This window comes from Amblyraja radiata, chromosome 2 (assembly GCF_010909765.2).
Source record: "Amblyraja radiata isolate CabotCenter1 chromosome 2, sAmbRad1.1.pri, whole genome shotgun sequence".
In the NCBI taxonomy this organism is placed as follows: Eukaryota; Metazoa; Chordata; class Chondrichthyes; order Rajiformes; family Rajidae; genus Amblyraja; species Amblyraja radiata.
Genome location: NC_045957.1, coordinates 51279455 through 51293787, shown reverse-complemented (window position 1 = coordinate 51293787; position 14333 = coordinate 51279455). Strand labels below are relative to the sequence as shown.

Here is a 14333-nt window from a genome sequence, read left to right as displayed (position 1 = left end):
TCTAAAATCAGTACCCTGTTCCAGCTTTCCCCCCACATGCCTTGAATCCTTTAGCCCCAAGAGCTTCAGTAAATCTAACTCTCTCCTGAAAACATCTCTTAAAATGAGTACATTTAAAATTAAATGCATCTCTAAATTGCCCTGGCAACAATTTTAGATTTGATAATAATATTTACGGTCCATGAGTGTACGATGGTCAAGTGATTCATACCAAGTGATTCAACATCTTTAAGAGGGTCAACCCCAGGAGACAAGATGAAAATCATAGGAGTTGCTGGGCTACTTTCCTCAAATGATTTCGCAAAATCAATTCGCAGACCATCAACATATTTTGTTCCTAATTTTTCTTCAACAAAGTTTCTGCAACAAAGTCACAGACAAGGAGGAAGATATTTTAGTCCAGTTGCATTACAACTTTCCATTTCAATTTCTACTGAAAATTAAGGCAATCTATAATTTTCACATGTTATATCAATCAAATTTCTCCGATTTAAGTACACGGGGAAACAAGGGGAAGTTAAAGAATGTTATATAATTAAATAAATGCATTATATCTGGAATATGCTGATCTGAAAATGTGATAATATCTTAATGACTTGGGTGCACATGGCTCTGCAGCTACTGATGAATATTTACAGGAAAAAAAGACTAGAGGACTAGTTCCTGTGTGGGTTGGGAATACTTGGGAATGGCTCCACAATTAAGTGAATTGGGAAAGCAGACAAACATTTGTTGATACTCGAGACTAGAGAAAAGAACCCTATTTCTCACTGTCCATTATAGTGTGGAATGTTTAAATAAAAATAATGCCTCTCAGATGAATGAATGAATCTCTTTATTGTCATTGCACATGGTACAACGAAATTTAAAAATCAATCCCACGGTGCGATTCACAAGAGCAATTTTAAATATATAAGAAAAGGTAAAAATATATACATATAAAAAAAATTACAGATAAATAGCAATAGCAGCTGAGGTAGAACCATTCAGTTGAATGTGAGTGTTATTTCTTATTTTGCATTGTTAAGTTCACGTATGGCTATGGGGTAGAAGCTGTCTCTGAGTCTGTTTGTGCGAGTTTTGAAAGACCTGTACCGTCTGCCAGAGGGCAGCAGGTGGAACAGGTTGTGTCCATGGTGGGAAGGGTCCTTCAGGATGTTGGCTGCCCTGCCAAGGCAGCGAGAGCTGAAGATGTCCTTCAGGGAGGGCAGTGGGCAGCCAGTGATTTTTTGTGCGGTGTTGATGACCCTTTGAAGGGCTCTCCTGTCCGCTGCAGAGCAGCTGGCATACCATGTGGTTATACAGTACGCCAGCACACTCTCGATGGAGCAGTGGTAGAAGGACACCAGCAGCTTCTCCTCCAGGTTGTTTTTCCTGAGGATCCTCAGAAAGTAGATCGCTGCTGGGCCTTCTTGACTGCTGTGGTGGTGTTTGTAGTCCAGGAGAGATCCTCTGTAATTTGTGTGCCCAGGAATCTGAAGTCTGAGACCCTTTCCACACAGTCCCCATTGATGAATAGGGGTTTGGGGGCTGCACTGTTCTTACGGAAGTCTATGATAATTTCCTTTGTTTTTGTGGTGTTTAGGATGAGGTTGTTGTCTGAACACCAGGCTGCCAGTCTTTGGACTTCCTCCCTGTAGGCTGTCTCATCTCCTCCTGAGATACGTCCAACCAGTCGTGTCGTCCGCAAACTTGACGATGGTGTTGGTGGAGTGGGCGGGGGCACAATCGTGGGTGTAGAGGGCATAGAGGAGGGGGCTCAACACACAGCCCTGTGGGGAGCCGGTGCTGAGTGTGATGGGGGTGGAGAGGTGATGGCCCAGTCTGACGATCTGGGGGCGGTTAGACAGAAAGTCCTTGATCCAGAGGCAGATGGGTTGGGAGATTCCTAAATCCATGAGTTTGGTGACCAGTCTGCTGGGGATGATGGTATTGAAGGCGGAGCTAAAGTCAATGAAAAGCTTCCTCACATAGCTCCCCTGGTGTTCGAGGTGGGTCAGTGCAGTGTGAAGAGCAGTGGCGATGGCATCCTCAGTGGACCTATTTGCTCTGTAGGCAAACTGGTGTGGATCGAAGGTGGGCGGGAGGCTGGCTTTGATGTGTTGCTGGACCAGCCTCTCGAAACACTTCATGATGACTGGTGTGAGAGCGACTGGTCGGTAGTCATTAAGGCCGCTGATAACAGGCTTTTTTGGTAGTGGGATGATTGTGGCAGACTTCAGGCACGGTGGGATGATGGATTTGGACAGGGACAGGTTGAAGATTTTCGTGAAGCCTTGGAGAGCTGGTCTGCACATTCCTTCAGAACCCTTCCTGTCACGCCATCCGGGCCGGAAGCCTTCCTCGGGTTCACCGCCCTGAGCACCCGCCTCACTTCATGCTCCTGCACAGTGAGGGTGTAGTTGTTGTTGTTAGGGGCTGGTGGGAGAATGGTGACGAGCTCTTCTGGTTCTGCCTCGAAGCGAGCAAAGAAGCAGTTCAGCTCCTCTGCCAGTGAGGCGTCGCCGTCGGCCATCGTGCTGTTGCTGGGCTTGTAGTTGGTGATGTGCCGGATGCCCTGCCACACCCGCCGTGGATCGTTGTTGTTAAAGTGGTCCTCTATCTTCCTCGTGGGCCACTTTGGCATCCCTGATGCCTTTCTTCAGGTTGGCTCTAGCAGCGCTGTACAGGGCTCTGTCGCCAGACCTGAAGGCGGTGTTGCGGTCCTTGAGGAGAGTTTGGACCTCTTTTGTCATCCACGGCTTCTGGTTGGGGTACACCCGGATGAGTTTGTCGACGGTGACATTGTCAACACAGTTCTGGATGTAAAAGAGTACCGTGGATGTGTACTCCTCCAAGTCCTGATTTCCAAAAATGTCCCAGTTTGTCCTTTCAGTCCTGTAGCTGTGAGGAAGCTCCTTCAGGCCAAGTTTTAACAGTCCTGGTGGTGGGTTGAGCTTTTCTCCTGAGGGGGGTGTATGCTGGTGCTAAGTGAATGGATAGGTGATCCGACTGGCCTAAGTGTGGTAGTGGTGTGGCTCTAAACCCCTTCTTGATGTTTGAGTAGGCCTTGTCTAATGTATTTTCTCCCCTGGTTGCACATTTGATGTGTTGTTCAAACTTGGGGAGAACTGATTTTAAGTCTGCGTGATTGAAATCACCAGCTATGATATGGGCTGCTTTGGGGTAGGTGTTCTCTTGTTTGCTGATAGCGCTATGGAGGTAGCCTAGGGCTATGCTAGCATTAGCATCCAGTGGGATATACACAGCTGTAACTATGACCACGGTAAACTCACGTGGAAGGTAGAAAGGCCTGCATCTAATTATCAGGTACTCCAAATCAGCAGAACAGTGTCTGTCTATGATTGTGGTATTTGTGCACCAGTTGTTGTGAACGTAGATGCATAACCCCCCTCCTTTGTTCTTACCGGTGTCTTTGTTTCTATCCCAGCGAAATGCTGTGCGGCCTGCTAGCTCAATGGCTCCGTCGGTACAAGTTCGTGTAGCCACGTCTCTGTTATTAGCAGAATGCAACTGTCCGCGATGAATTTATTTGCGGCGACCTGTAGTCTTAGTTCGTCCATTTTGTTGGTGATAGATCTGGCGTTGGTGAGAATGATGCTGGGTAGCGGTGGTTTATGTGGTTGTTGCCTTAGCCTAGCGAGTAGTCCGGACCGGCGACCACGCTTTTGTTTCCTGTGCCTCCTCCGTCTCCGGCGTTTGATGGGGCCGACAACAATCCACGGAGAGCCCGGTGTCCTGGCTATCTCCTCCGGTATGTTGCGTGAATGCAGAAAAACACACTTAACTGCCTGTTTACACTGTAATCCGATAATCGGAAGATCCTGTCGGCTGAAGGTGAGATTCGCACGACAAAACGTAACATTGTCAAACAGACATACAAACAAAAACACACAAGAAAAGCACCGAAAGGGAGAGCTTCGAGCCGCTGCGACTGTGTGCGCCGCCATCTGATGCCAGTGCTAACGTCAGTTTGCAAGGTGACACCACAACAGTTGTGAATTAGATGCCAACAATCTTGATTAACGTTTGAGGTGCAGAAATTCCTTAATTAGGAAATTCCTTAATTAACTGCTAGCCCTTATATCAATTGGAGGGATATGCTATTTCTTATTTTCTTGCGACTCCATAAAGAAATCAGTGGTTGGTACCATAAGTATCCAGATTCTAAATATTACACCACAACCATAACCGCTAGTCACGGCTGTTAGGGCAAAACAGAAAAATCTGACACACATGAATAACACACCTTAAAACAATTTGGGCTGTAATAAATGTTACGGTTTTTAAATAACAAAAGCTACAGATCAATGAATGAGTAATGTTGCAGGATACTGCATTGCTTAAGCTTCAAGCTAGTATATAACAACACAATTTGTGGTTTCAAAGTGTTAAACATCATAATGTAATCATGATTTTAAATGCACCATATAGACACCTACAAAAACCATCAAAATATAAAACAGTTTTCTGAACAAGGATCTTACTTTAAGGGTCTCGACCTGAAATGAATGCAGGGAATGAACCAGACTGATTCCTGGGATGTCAGGACTTTCATATGAAGAAAGACTGGATAGACTCGGTTTGTACTCGCTAGAATTTAGAAGATTGAGTGGGGATCTTATAGAAACTTACAAAATTCTTAAGGGGTTGGACAGGCTAGATGCAGGAAGATTGTTCCCGATGTTGGGGAAGTCCTGAACAAGGGGTCACAGTTTAAGGATAAGAGGGAAATATTTTAGGTCCGAGATGAGGAAAACATTTTTCACACAGAGAGTGGTGAATCTCTGGAATTCTCTGCCACAGAAGGTAGTTGAGGCCAGTTCATTGGCTATATTTAAGAGGGAGTTAGATGTGGCCTTTGTGGCTAAAGGGATCAGGGGGTATGGAGAGAAGGCAGGTACAGGATACTGAGTTGGATGATCAGCCATGATCATATTGAATGGCGGTGCAGGCTCGAAGGGCCGAATGACCTACTCCTGCACCTATTTTCTATGTTTCTATGTATCTTTGCTTTAACAAATGTAGCCGGACTTACTGTGTTCTTCCAGCAGTTTGTTTATTTTTGTTCCAGATTACAGCATCTGCAGTCTTGTATGTCGAAGGATTTTGCTTGCTTAATTACTTTATTATACTACAATTTTTCATTGATGCAAGGCAGATATACTGATCTTTGTCACATTTGGGCAAGGATTGTGTAAGTGCTTGAATTTACATGCACATACATGTGCAAATACACACTTTACAGATCAATCATATCAATTGTAAATTTGGAGCAACAGATGGCTCTTCTAAAACTACATTGGCATTTGGATTTTGTGCTATTCTTCATAAAACCAAGTGCCTTAAATGGTGATCATAAGACTCGCACTACCATTTCATTATCTTCAATTTAATTGTGTTGTTTCCAGTGCACCAAAATAAAACTGGTGCACGTTACATTGCTGTAAGTCACTCATGTGTTTCATTTGGATCTCCAGTCTGAAATAAAGTATGATTTTGTTGTTAAGCAGATGTGAGCATTCAGCCAAAGAACTATTATCTGCGTCCTAGGAACTAGAATCCGCTGCTCCTGCCATTAACTCTGACAAGACAGTTAGCTCCGTAAGTGAAACCTGAAGGTAAATGACTTAGCAACTTTGCCGAGTGTCATAGATGAAAATGAAGTGGTCTTTTGGCACCACACTTTTGAATGCCAGATATACATAAAATAGTAAGAATTAAATGGAAATATCCATATCCTCAGGATCGATATTCCTCACTTGGAATGGGCAGTCACCCTCAGGAATAGCAAGTAACCACTCACTGTGTCAGAATTCAACAGAACACTTGTACAGGACATGATCACATTTACTCATTAGTCTCACTCTTTCAGAGATAGTCCCTGTTCTACCCATTCTTAGCCCACCTTCTCTGCCACTGAAAATTAATTTGTTTTCTCTCTTTCACATTTCTGACAACGGATTTTGGATATGAAATGTGAACCATTCTTCTTTCCAAACATGCTGCCTGGCATGCTATTTGTTTTCAGCATTTACTGTTTTTATTGCAGGCTTCCAACATCTGCTGTTTTTTTAATTCATTTTCATCTTGCTTCCATTAAGTTTAGTCTTCTAAGAGTTTGAGAAGACAGGGGTAGTGCCATCAGTGTCTTCAATTCCTCATCTGCACTATTTCCCACAGTTCCCATCTCTGCTGGCCCAATGCATGGATTTGTGCTGAATACTTTGTGTTACTGGTGAACATCTCAATCTTCACTCAAAATTCAATTTAAGTCAGTCATGATGTTGCCTAATGTTACCTAAGATAGTCTGATGACGGGTCCTGACACAAAATATCACCTATCCATGTTGTTCAAAGATGCTGCCCAATCTGCTGAGTTACTCCAGCACTCTGTATCCAGATGATGTTACCTAATTTTGAACCACAGTAACTCCAAATTCCAGAAGCCCGAATAAAGGTTTCTGGCAATTTTCTAAAAACGTCAAAGGGGCTCATTTACATAATTTTAATTCACGCCAAAGCAGCACGCCAAATAAGAAACAGTGAAGACTGGTGCACAGGAGGAATAACTGGCATCTTCATCATTCATATGGAGTATGACAGTGAAAAAGTGGCTGTGAGTACTTGAGCATTTATTCTTGAACTTGGCTGACTTTCAATGTATCCACATATTGCTGTAATTGTCCTACTTTGGATTCAAAGGCGTTTCAGCCGAGGAAACCCATGCATATACCTTTATTTCACTGTAATTTGATTTGTATATTCAGATCACCAAATCTTCTCTCTGGAGGGGTTTATGCCCAAGCAAATTAAAAAGGAATCTGACATATTGGAGCTGGCTTCAAAATGGAATTGCATGCTCAATGGCTCACCACCTCTATGTGCAGCCAAACTATAGAGAGTTGGAAGAGTCAATACGTAGCTAAAATCCAAATAAGATGCAATCAAAACTTGGAAATTCATACATATGACAAAAAGAGTGAGAAATAAGTTAAATATCAGCATTAAATATCTTGGATATTTTATTTTAATCTTGGCATCGATAACTATATACAAAACAATTTTCACAATTTGCTTGTAAATATGGTGAAAAGCTTAATTTGATGCAATTACCTCACTGCATATGTCATCCTGTCAGGCCGCAAAGCCCTGAGCATAATAAGTTTTTGAAGGGAACTCTTCTTTTTCCATTCCTGTGGAAATTTCTCCTTCTCAGGGCATTCAGATTCAACAAACTTCTTCCAGCGTTTGGCCGAGCCTTCAATGTCTCTGTCTATCCCTCGGAACTCGCCCATCATGGACATAGTCTAAAAACATTCAAAAGTACATATTTTAATTCATAGAGGTATCACACCATACAAGAAACAGTACAGACAGGTGCACAGAAAGTGCAATTGGCATTCTCACCATAAATATGTAGTATGAATTTGGATGATGTCATTAAGTACCAATATAATGATATTGTTTCTCAAGTTGGATTTGACTTCATTTGAATACAGTAGGATGTTGGCCAGACTGAGAGTGAAACTGCGAGTGATTATTAAAATAACAGCCAAATGAATGCTTAGAGCCAGACAGAATGTTCTGCAAAGTGGTCACCTAATGTGCATTTGGGTTCCACAGCTATAGAGAGGACTGCTTCGTGAGTATTGAATAGATAGAGCATACTAAACGGAAGAGTCACACGTGAATCATTACTTGTAAAGTGATTAGTGTAATTATTTCAATTACTGGGCAGTGGAAAGGAAGAGGATAGAGAGGCAGGAGTAGCATTTCCTACAATTGTATGGGAAGACGAGTAGGTAGGTGTATACATCTATACCAATCTTATTTTTCAGCACAGCCAAATCCTTCTATTAATTGGCAATTCATCAAGATTTTTTTTTAATGTGAGAATCTCTACCTATATTACCTTCTCAGATCTGAGCATTGGTGGGTTGATATTTGTCAGTCAGAAATTATGAAGAAAGATCTGTAAAATACTTTAATGTTTGAGCCAAGACCACGATAAAGTAATATTAATGTCAAACTATCTGATCACATGTTGATAGACACAAAAATCTGGAGTAACTCAGCAGGACAGGCAGCATCTCTGGAGAGAAGGAATGGATGACATTTCGGGTCAAGACCATTCTTCAGTTCCTGCATCTGCAGTTCCTTCTAACACACTGATCAGATGTTGAAACTAGTTCTATTGCAAAGGCCATAAAAACAACTAGCATTTTTATTGTTTATAGTTCTTTGAGAAGGTCCTCTGAGATTTGGGTAGAAACAAGTTCAATACTACCTTGATGGCACTCCAAGACTGAGTGGAGAGAAAATCTACAGGACTCTTGAATGTTTGCTCAATTGTGAATCTCAGGAAAAAGTCCAGTTCCTCCTGATCTAATTCATTGTTCATCAATAGAATCTGGCAAATTAAAGAAAAATAAATATTACTTTTGGCATTGCTTTATTCTTATGTTATACGCGCAAGAATGTCTTTTAAGCTTCTTAAGACTTCACAAGTCCTCACTTGATCTGATATCTATGTATGTTTTCAATAGGATATCAGAACTTTTGCTACGTAAAGTGGTCATCATCTGGAACTAACAACTTGTAATGATAGAAAAAGAGCATATATAAATAGGATGAATACACCATTGGCCCCATAGGCTCACCCCACCATTCATTATGTTCATGATTGAATTACCCCAGGCCTTAACTCTTCTTCCATGCCAGTTCCACATTGTCCTCAATTCTCTGATCTTTCAAAAATGGAACTGCATCTCCTTTAAATACATCCGATGATTTAGTCTATACACCTTCCAGGGTAGCAAACTCTACAGATTTGTCACCTTCTGCAAGAAGTAATTCCTATGCACCTCAGCTTTAGATGACCATCCCCTATCTTACAATTATGTCCCCTTGTTCTAGACTCTCACACTGGTGGAAGCACCTCCACATTGAACTATCATGCCCCCTTAGGAACCTGTATGTTACATCCCTCAATCATCCAAATTCTAAAGATTTTAGAAGGGCCTGTCCCACTTAGGCGATTTTTCTGGCGACTGCCGGCGACTGGAACCCTCTACGTAGTCGTAGCAGATTGCTGAAAACCGGCGACTGGAACCCCCTACAACAATGTCTACGACAAGCTACAACATTTGATAAGGTCCCACAGAGGTGATTAGTGGGCAAAATTAGGGCACATGGTATTGGGGGTAGAGTGCTGACATGGATAGAGAAGTGGTTGGCAGACAGGAAACAAAGAGTAGGGATTAACGGGTCCCTTTCAGAATAGCAGACAGTAACTAGTGGGGTACCGCAAGGCTCGGTGCTGGGACCGCAGCTATTTACAATATACATCAATGATTTGGATGTAGGGATTCAAAGTAACATTAGCAAATTTGCAGATGACACAAAGCTGGGTGGCTGTGTGAACTGTGAGGAGGATGCTATGAGAATGCAGGGTGACTTGGACAGGTTGGGGGAGTGGGCAGATGCATGGCAAATGAAGTTTAATGCGGATAAATGTGAGGTTATTCACTTTGGTAGCAAAAACAGGAAGGCAGATTACTATCTAAATGGCGTCAAGTTGGGAAAAGGAGAAGTACAACGGGATCTGGGGGTCCTTGTACATCAGTCTATGAAAGTAAGCATGCAGGTACAGCAGGCAGTGAAGAAAGTGAATGGCATGTTGGCCTTTATAACAAGAGGAATCGAATATAGGAGCAAAGAAGTCCTTCTGCAGTTGTACAGAGCCCTAGTGAGACCAGTATTGTGTGCAGTTTTGGTCCCCTAATTTGAGGAAGGACATTCTTGCTATTGAGGGAGTGCAGCGTAGGTTTACATGGTTAATTCCCAGGATGGCGGGACTGTCATATACTGAGAGAATGGAGCAGCTGGGCTTCTACACTCTGGAGTTTAGAAGGATGAGAGGATATTTCATTGAAACATATAAGATTGTTAAGACAAACATATAAGATTGTTGGACGCACTAGAGGCAGGAAACATGTTCCCGATGTTGGGGGAGTCCAGAACCAGGAGCCACAGTATAAGAATAAGGAGTAAGCCATTTAGAACGGAGAGAGTGGTGAGTCTGTGCCTCAGAGGGCAGTGGAGGCAGGCTCTCTGGATGCTTTCAAGAGAGAGTTAGATAGGGCTCTTAAAAATAGCGGAGTCAGGGGATATGGGGAGAAGGCAGGAACGGGGTACTGATTGGGGATGATCAGCCATGATCACATTGAATAGCGGTGCTGGCTCGAGGGGCCAAAAGGCCTGCTCCTGCACCTATTGTCTATTGTTTATAACAACCGACGTCAAGCTTCCGACAACCAATCGTCGTGATTTAGGATGTCCACCTACGACCACACCTACAACAACCTACGACGACACCTATGATAACCTACGTCCACCCGCGACAAGCTACGACCCTGTCGACGACAACTGAGGTGAACTGAAGACATGTGACATCATTTTGGCCTCTAAAACAATGGAATCACCCAGTTTTCCTATAAAATGGGTTGTAGAGTGCGGTTTCGAACCATTCTGCATCATGACTACCGTGGTGCAACATCAGAGGGCATTGCTCTTATGACAAGAAGAAGCCCTGCTGCTTGCAGCAGCCCTTTTCTTAAAGATCTGCAAGACAGAAGGACAAGAAGAAGCCCAAGAAGAGGTCAGTGTGGTTGAAGGCCTTGTCCCTGAAGAGACACAGGTTGGGCCAGTATGAAAACCTGATGACTGAGCTCCAGCACAAAGATGAGGCTGCCTTCAGAAACTTCACTAGGCCCCCCTGAGCTGTTTCAGGAGCTGAAGACACGGGTGGGCCGTCTCCTGGAGAAAAAGGAGACCTCCATGAGGAAGCCACTGGAACCAGGCCTGCGCCTAGCCTTCACCCTCCGCTACCTGGCATTAGGAGACTACTACAAGAGCCTCTCCCACAACTTTCTTGTAGCCCACAACACCATCAGCAAGGTTGTCCGAGACACCTGTGAGGCCATCATCAATGCTTATGAAGATGAAGTCATGGACTGCCCTAGTACACCAGATGAGTGGAAGAGAGTGGTGCAGGGCTATGAAATTAGATGGAACTTCCTGCACACTTGTGGGGCAGTGGAAGGCAAGCATGTGACCATCAGGTGTCCACCCAAGGGAGGTTCTATGTACTTTAACTCCAGGAAGTTCCATTTCATCATACTCATAGCTGTGGTGGATGCAAACTATAACTCTTGTTTGTGGATGTGGGCACAGATGGTGGGATCTGGAGAGAGACCTCCCTTGGGCAAGCACTGGAAGAAGGAAGAGCAGGCTTTCCTGATCCAGAACCTCTGCCGGGAAAAGGCAACCCTGACATCCCCTACACACTGGGTGGTGATGACACCTTCCCACTCAGGTCATGGATGATGAAGCCATACCCTCACAGGCAGATGTCAAGGGAGCAGAGGATCTTCAACTACAGGCTGTCCAGGGCTAGGAGGGTCATGGAAAAACGCCTTGGGCATCCTCGCCAGCAGATTCAGATGCTTGCTGACTATGATGGAGCAGGAGCCCAAGAATGTGGAGACCATTGTCTACGCACCATGTGTCCTCCACAACCTGATCCGTACCAGAAGAGCAGCAACAGCAGCCATGGTGGAGGGTAACCGAGTGGACAATCAGACAGGTAACATCACTCCAGGCTCATGAAGAACTGTAGGACAGGCTGCATCGATGGTGGCACTGGAGAGATTTCCAGGAAACACCTGCAAAAAGAGAGCCAAGGACCAGAGAGACCATTTCTGCACTACTACAACTCCGAACTCGGCAGTGTACCATGGCAGAACGACATGATCTGAAGACCAGCAGCAAACAGCCCACACCACAAACAGAAATCCACCTCTCCAGGAAGAGAGCCCACAAGAGACCACAAGAAAAGGCAATTTTCAGGGCCACCCACATCCTCCCAAAAGATTTTAATTTTCTCAATGCAGTGCAACGCTTGTATTCGTGTTTGTCTTATTGATCAAAATATATGAAAAGAGGTTGCTTTTCCTTCTCCTTGGAGCCATTTTACAATGCTTAAGGTCTCCAACAAAAAATTCAGGAAGTCCACGCGCTTTATTTTTACCTGATCACGTGTTTTTCGAAAGTCGCTACTTGACCTCTCTTGACGACAACCTGGCGGCAACCTACGACAGTACCGACAGGATAAGACAAGCTGCGACAAGCCCACGGTCGCCGAAAAGCTTTAAACATCTCAAAATCCAGCGGCGACCAGAAAAATGCTACGACTCTTTGGGCGACTGAGGAGACTACTCACGACCATACAGGCAACATCCCGGTGACATTGTGCTGACTGCCTAGTCGCCGGCAGTCGCATAAAAAATCGCCAAAGTGGGACAGGCCCTTTACTAGTTTATCCTTTCTTACATTAGGGGAACCAAATTGTACTTGGTACTTCGTCATCAACACCAGGTCCAATGATAACAATACTTCTCCATTTTTAAACTACAGCCACTTAGCATTAAAGGAAAATAATAACTTGCTTTTTAACTACTTGTTGCACCCTTGTTTCATGCACAAGAATACCTAGATCCCTCAGTGCTCCACACATTTGCCATCTCCATCCATTGAGACAGTAGACTGCCTTTTGGTGCCTCCCACATGAAATGCACAACCTCACATTTTCCAACAATGAGCTCCAATTGGGAATTTCAAAAGAGAACTTTATAGGCACTCATGTGTAAACACGGTAACAAAGGAATAGAATTGAACAAATTGAAAGATAAATGGCCTCTTCTGCCATAATGGTTCTATAAATTCCATGATGGTGCAACCTTAACAAAATTAATTTAATCTTGTTTCACTATCACTAAACCATACAGAATGGGGTAAAACATAACATCAATATTTAATGTGCAAACTTAATTTTAAACTGGATGAATTGTTCTAATGTGGTCCTGAGATATACAGCGTGAAATTTTGATCTGTAGAAGCACTGGATGCTTTTTGGCTACAAATGAGTCTAGATGATGTCCACATAGTTGTGGGACAAGTCCCACCTGCTCCTATATTACCGAGGGTGTTTGTGCTATCTGGAGTCTGTACTCACTATGATTTACAGGCAGCACACAGGTTGACATGCTGCCCACATTACACTGCATCGTTGTGTGCTTATTGCATCCACGATTAGTGTGCTTATTTTGCAGGCTTTTGAATGTAACCTTAAAGTTATTTAAATATTGGAATATTTAATTGAGAGAATATTCTTATAAAATAGATTTAAAATAAGCAGTAGAATACTTGGAATGGTTGAAACAGTGGAAGTGGCATGCACTGAAAAATGTATACACACCTGGAAGGTTGTGTGAGAAAGAAATACCACTTTGTCCTTTTCAAACAGTCCTCTGCTAGTATAGAGGAACACAGAGTATGTGATGCAGTCAGTGAGGTTTGCGACTCGCTCCTTCAGATCCTCTGATTGTTCTGTCCTTTCAATAGCTTTATTAAATACAATGTTAAAAGCCTAAAGAAAATAAAAGAAGTCAATGATGCAATGGAATTGCAATAGCTGCCATTATATCTGACACATCAGAGATCTGCTTGCCTTGTTATTCCCTCCAATGTTCTCGTGTGAGTGGCTTGTGATTAACATGCCATTTTTCCTTGACAGTCAAATCTCGTGAGATTATAATTTTTGAAATTTCATTCTTTATTTTTCGGTGCTTAATACAACACAAAATTAGTCTACTGATCTTTTAACTTCAGATTATGTCATGCATCACCACTGCTTCCCAGTAAGAAAAATAATTATTAAACTCTAAGAGCTGATTTTAAGATTGTGCATTTCTATGCATGTATAAAATTACAGGCAATTGCTTTCCAACCCACTGAGAAGAGAATACTAGTTTTTGTGTATGTAATTTAATACCTTGAGTGAGAATTGGTAAATAGGGTTCATTTTCCTAAGATCATTGATGATGAAATAAAGAAGAGAAGCTCTTGCTGCCGCTGGCCGATAGCGTTCACGAGCCTCATTGATCTTCAGCTCATTCTCCTTTGCTTCATTCACCTGCACGAGGTATACACCAAAGCTAATATAAGCATTTCCACATTATTTTTCTCATGTTTCAGTGGCACTTGCTTCAGCAACAAAGTTTGTTGAGGATTTTGAATTAAATATTGGTAAATTAGGAGAAATCTCTCTCCTAAATCAAATGCTATATTCCTCTGGAATTTCCTTTGCAAAACTCCCTGCATTGCTGTAGCTTTCCTGGTCATAAGAACTCTTCTCAATGCAAATATTTTGGAAAGTTAGAATGGTCTAGAAAGGCAGCACTTAACCCTGTTAACTAAGTTAGAATAAT

At 43.0% G+C, this 14333-nt stretch overlaps 1 protein-coding gene across 1 annotated transcript in view; it reads right to left on the bottom strand.

Moving 5' to 3' along the window:
• The window catches only part of dnah11 (dynein axonemal heavy chain 11), a 317498-nt gene that overhangs the window by 38310 nt on the left and 264855 nt on the right, over positions 1-14333 (bottom strand). The window contains exons 68-72 of the mRNA XM_033046160.1: positions 13898-14038; positions 13322-13492; positions 8291-8413; positions 7117-7310; positions 212-360 (exon numbers count right to left, since the gene is read on the bottom strand). Coding sequence (XP_032902051.1) covers positions 212-360; positions 7117-7310; positions 8291-8413; positions 13322-13492; positions 13898-14038 — 778 coding nt within the window. The remainder of the gene's footprint in view (positions 1-211; positions 361-7116; positions 7311-8290; positions 8414-13321; positions 13493-13897; positions 14039-14333) is intronic.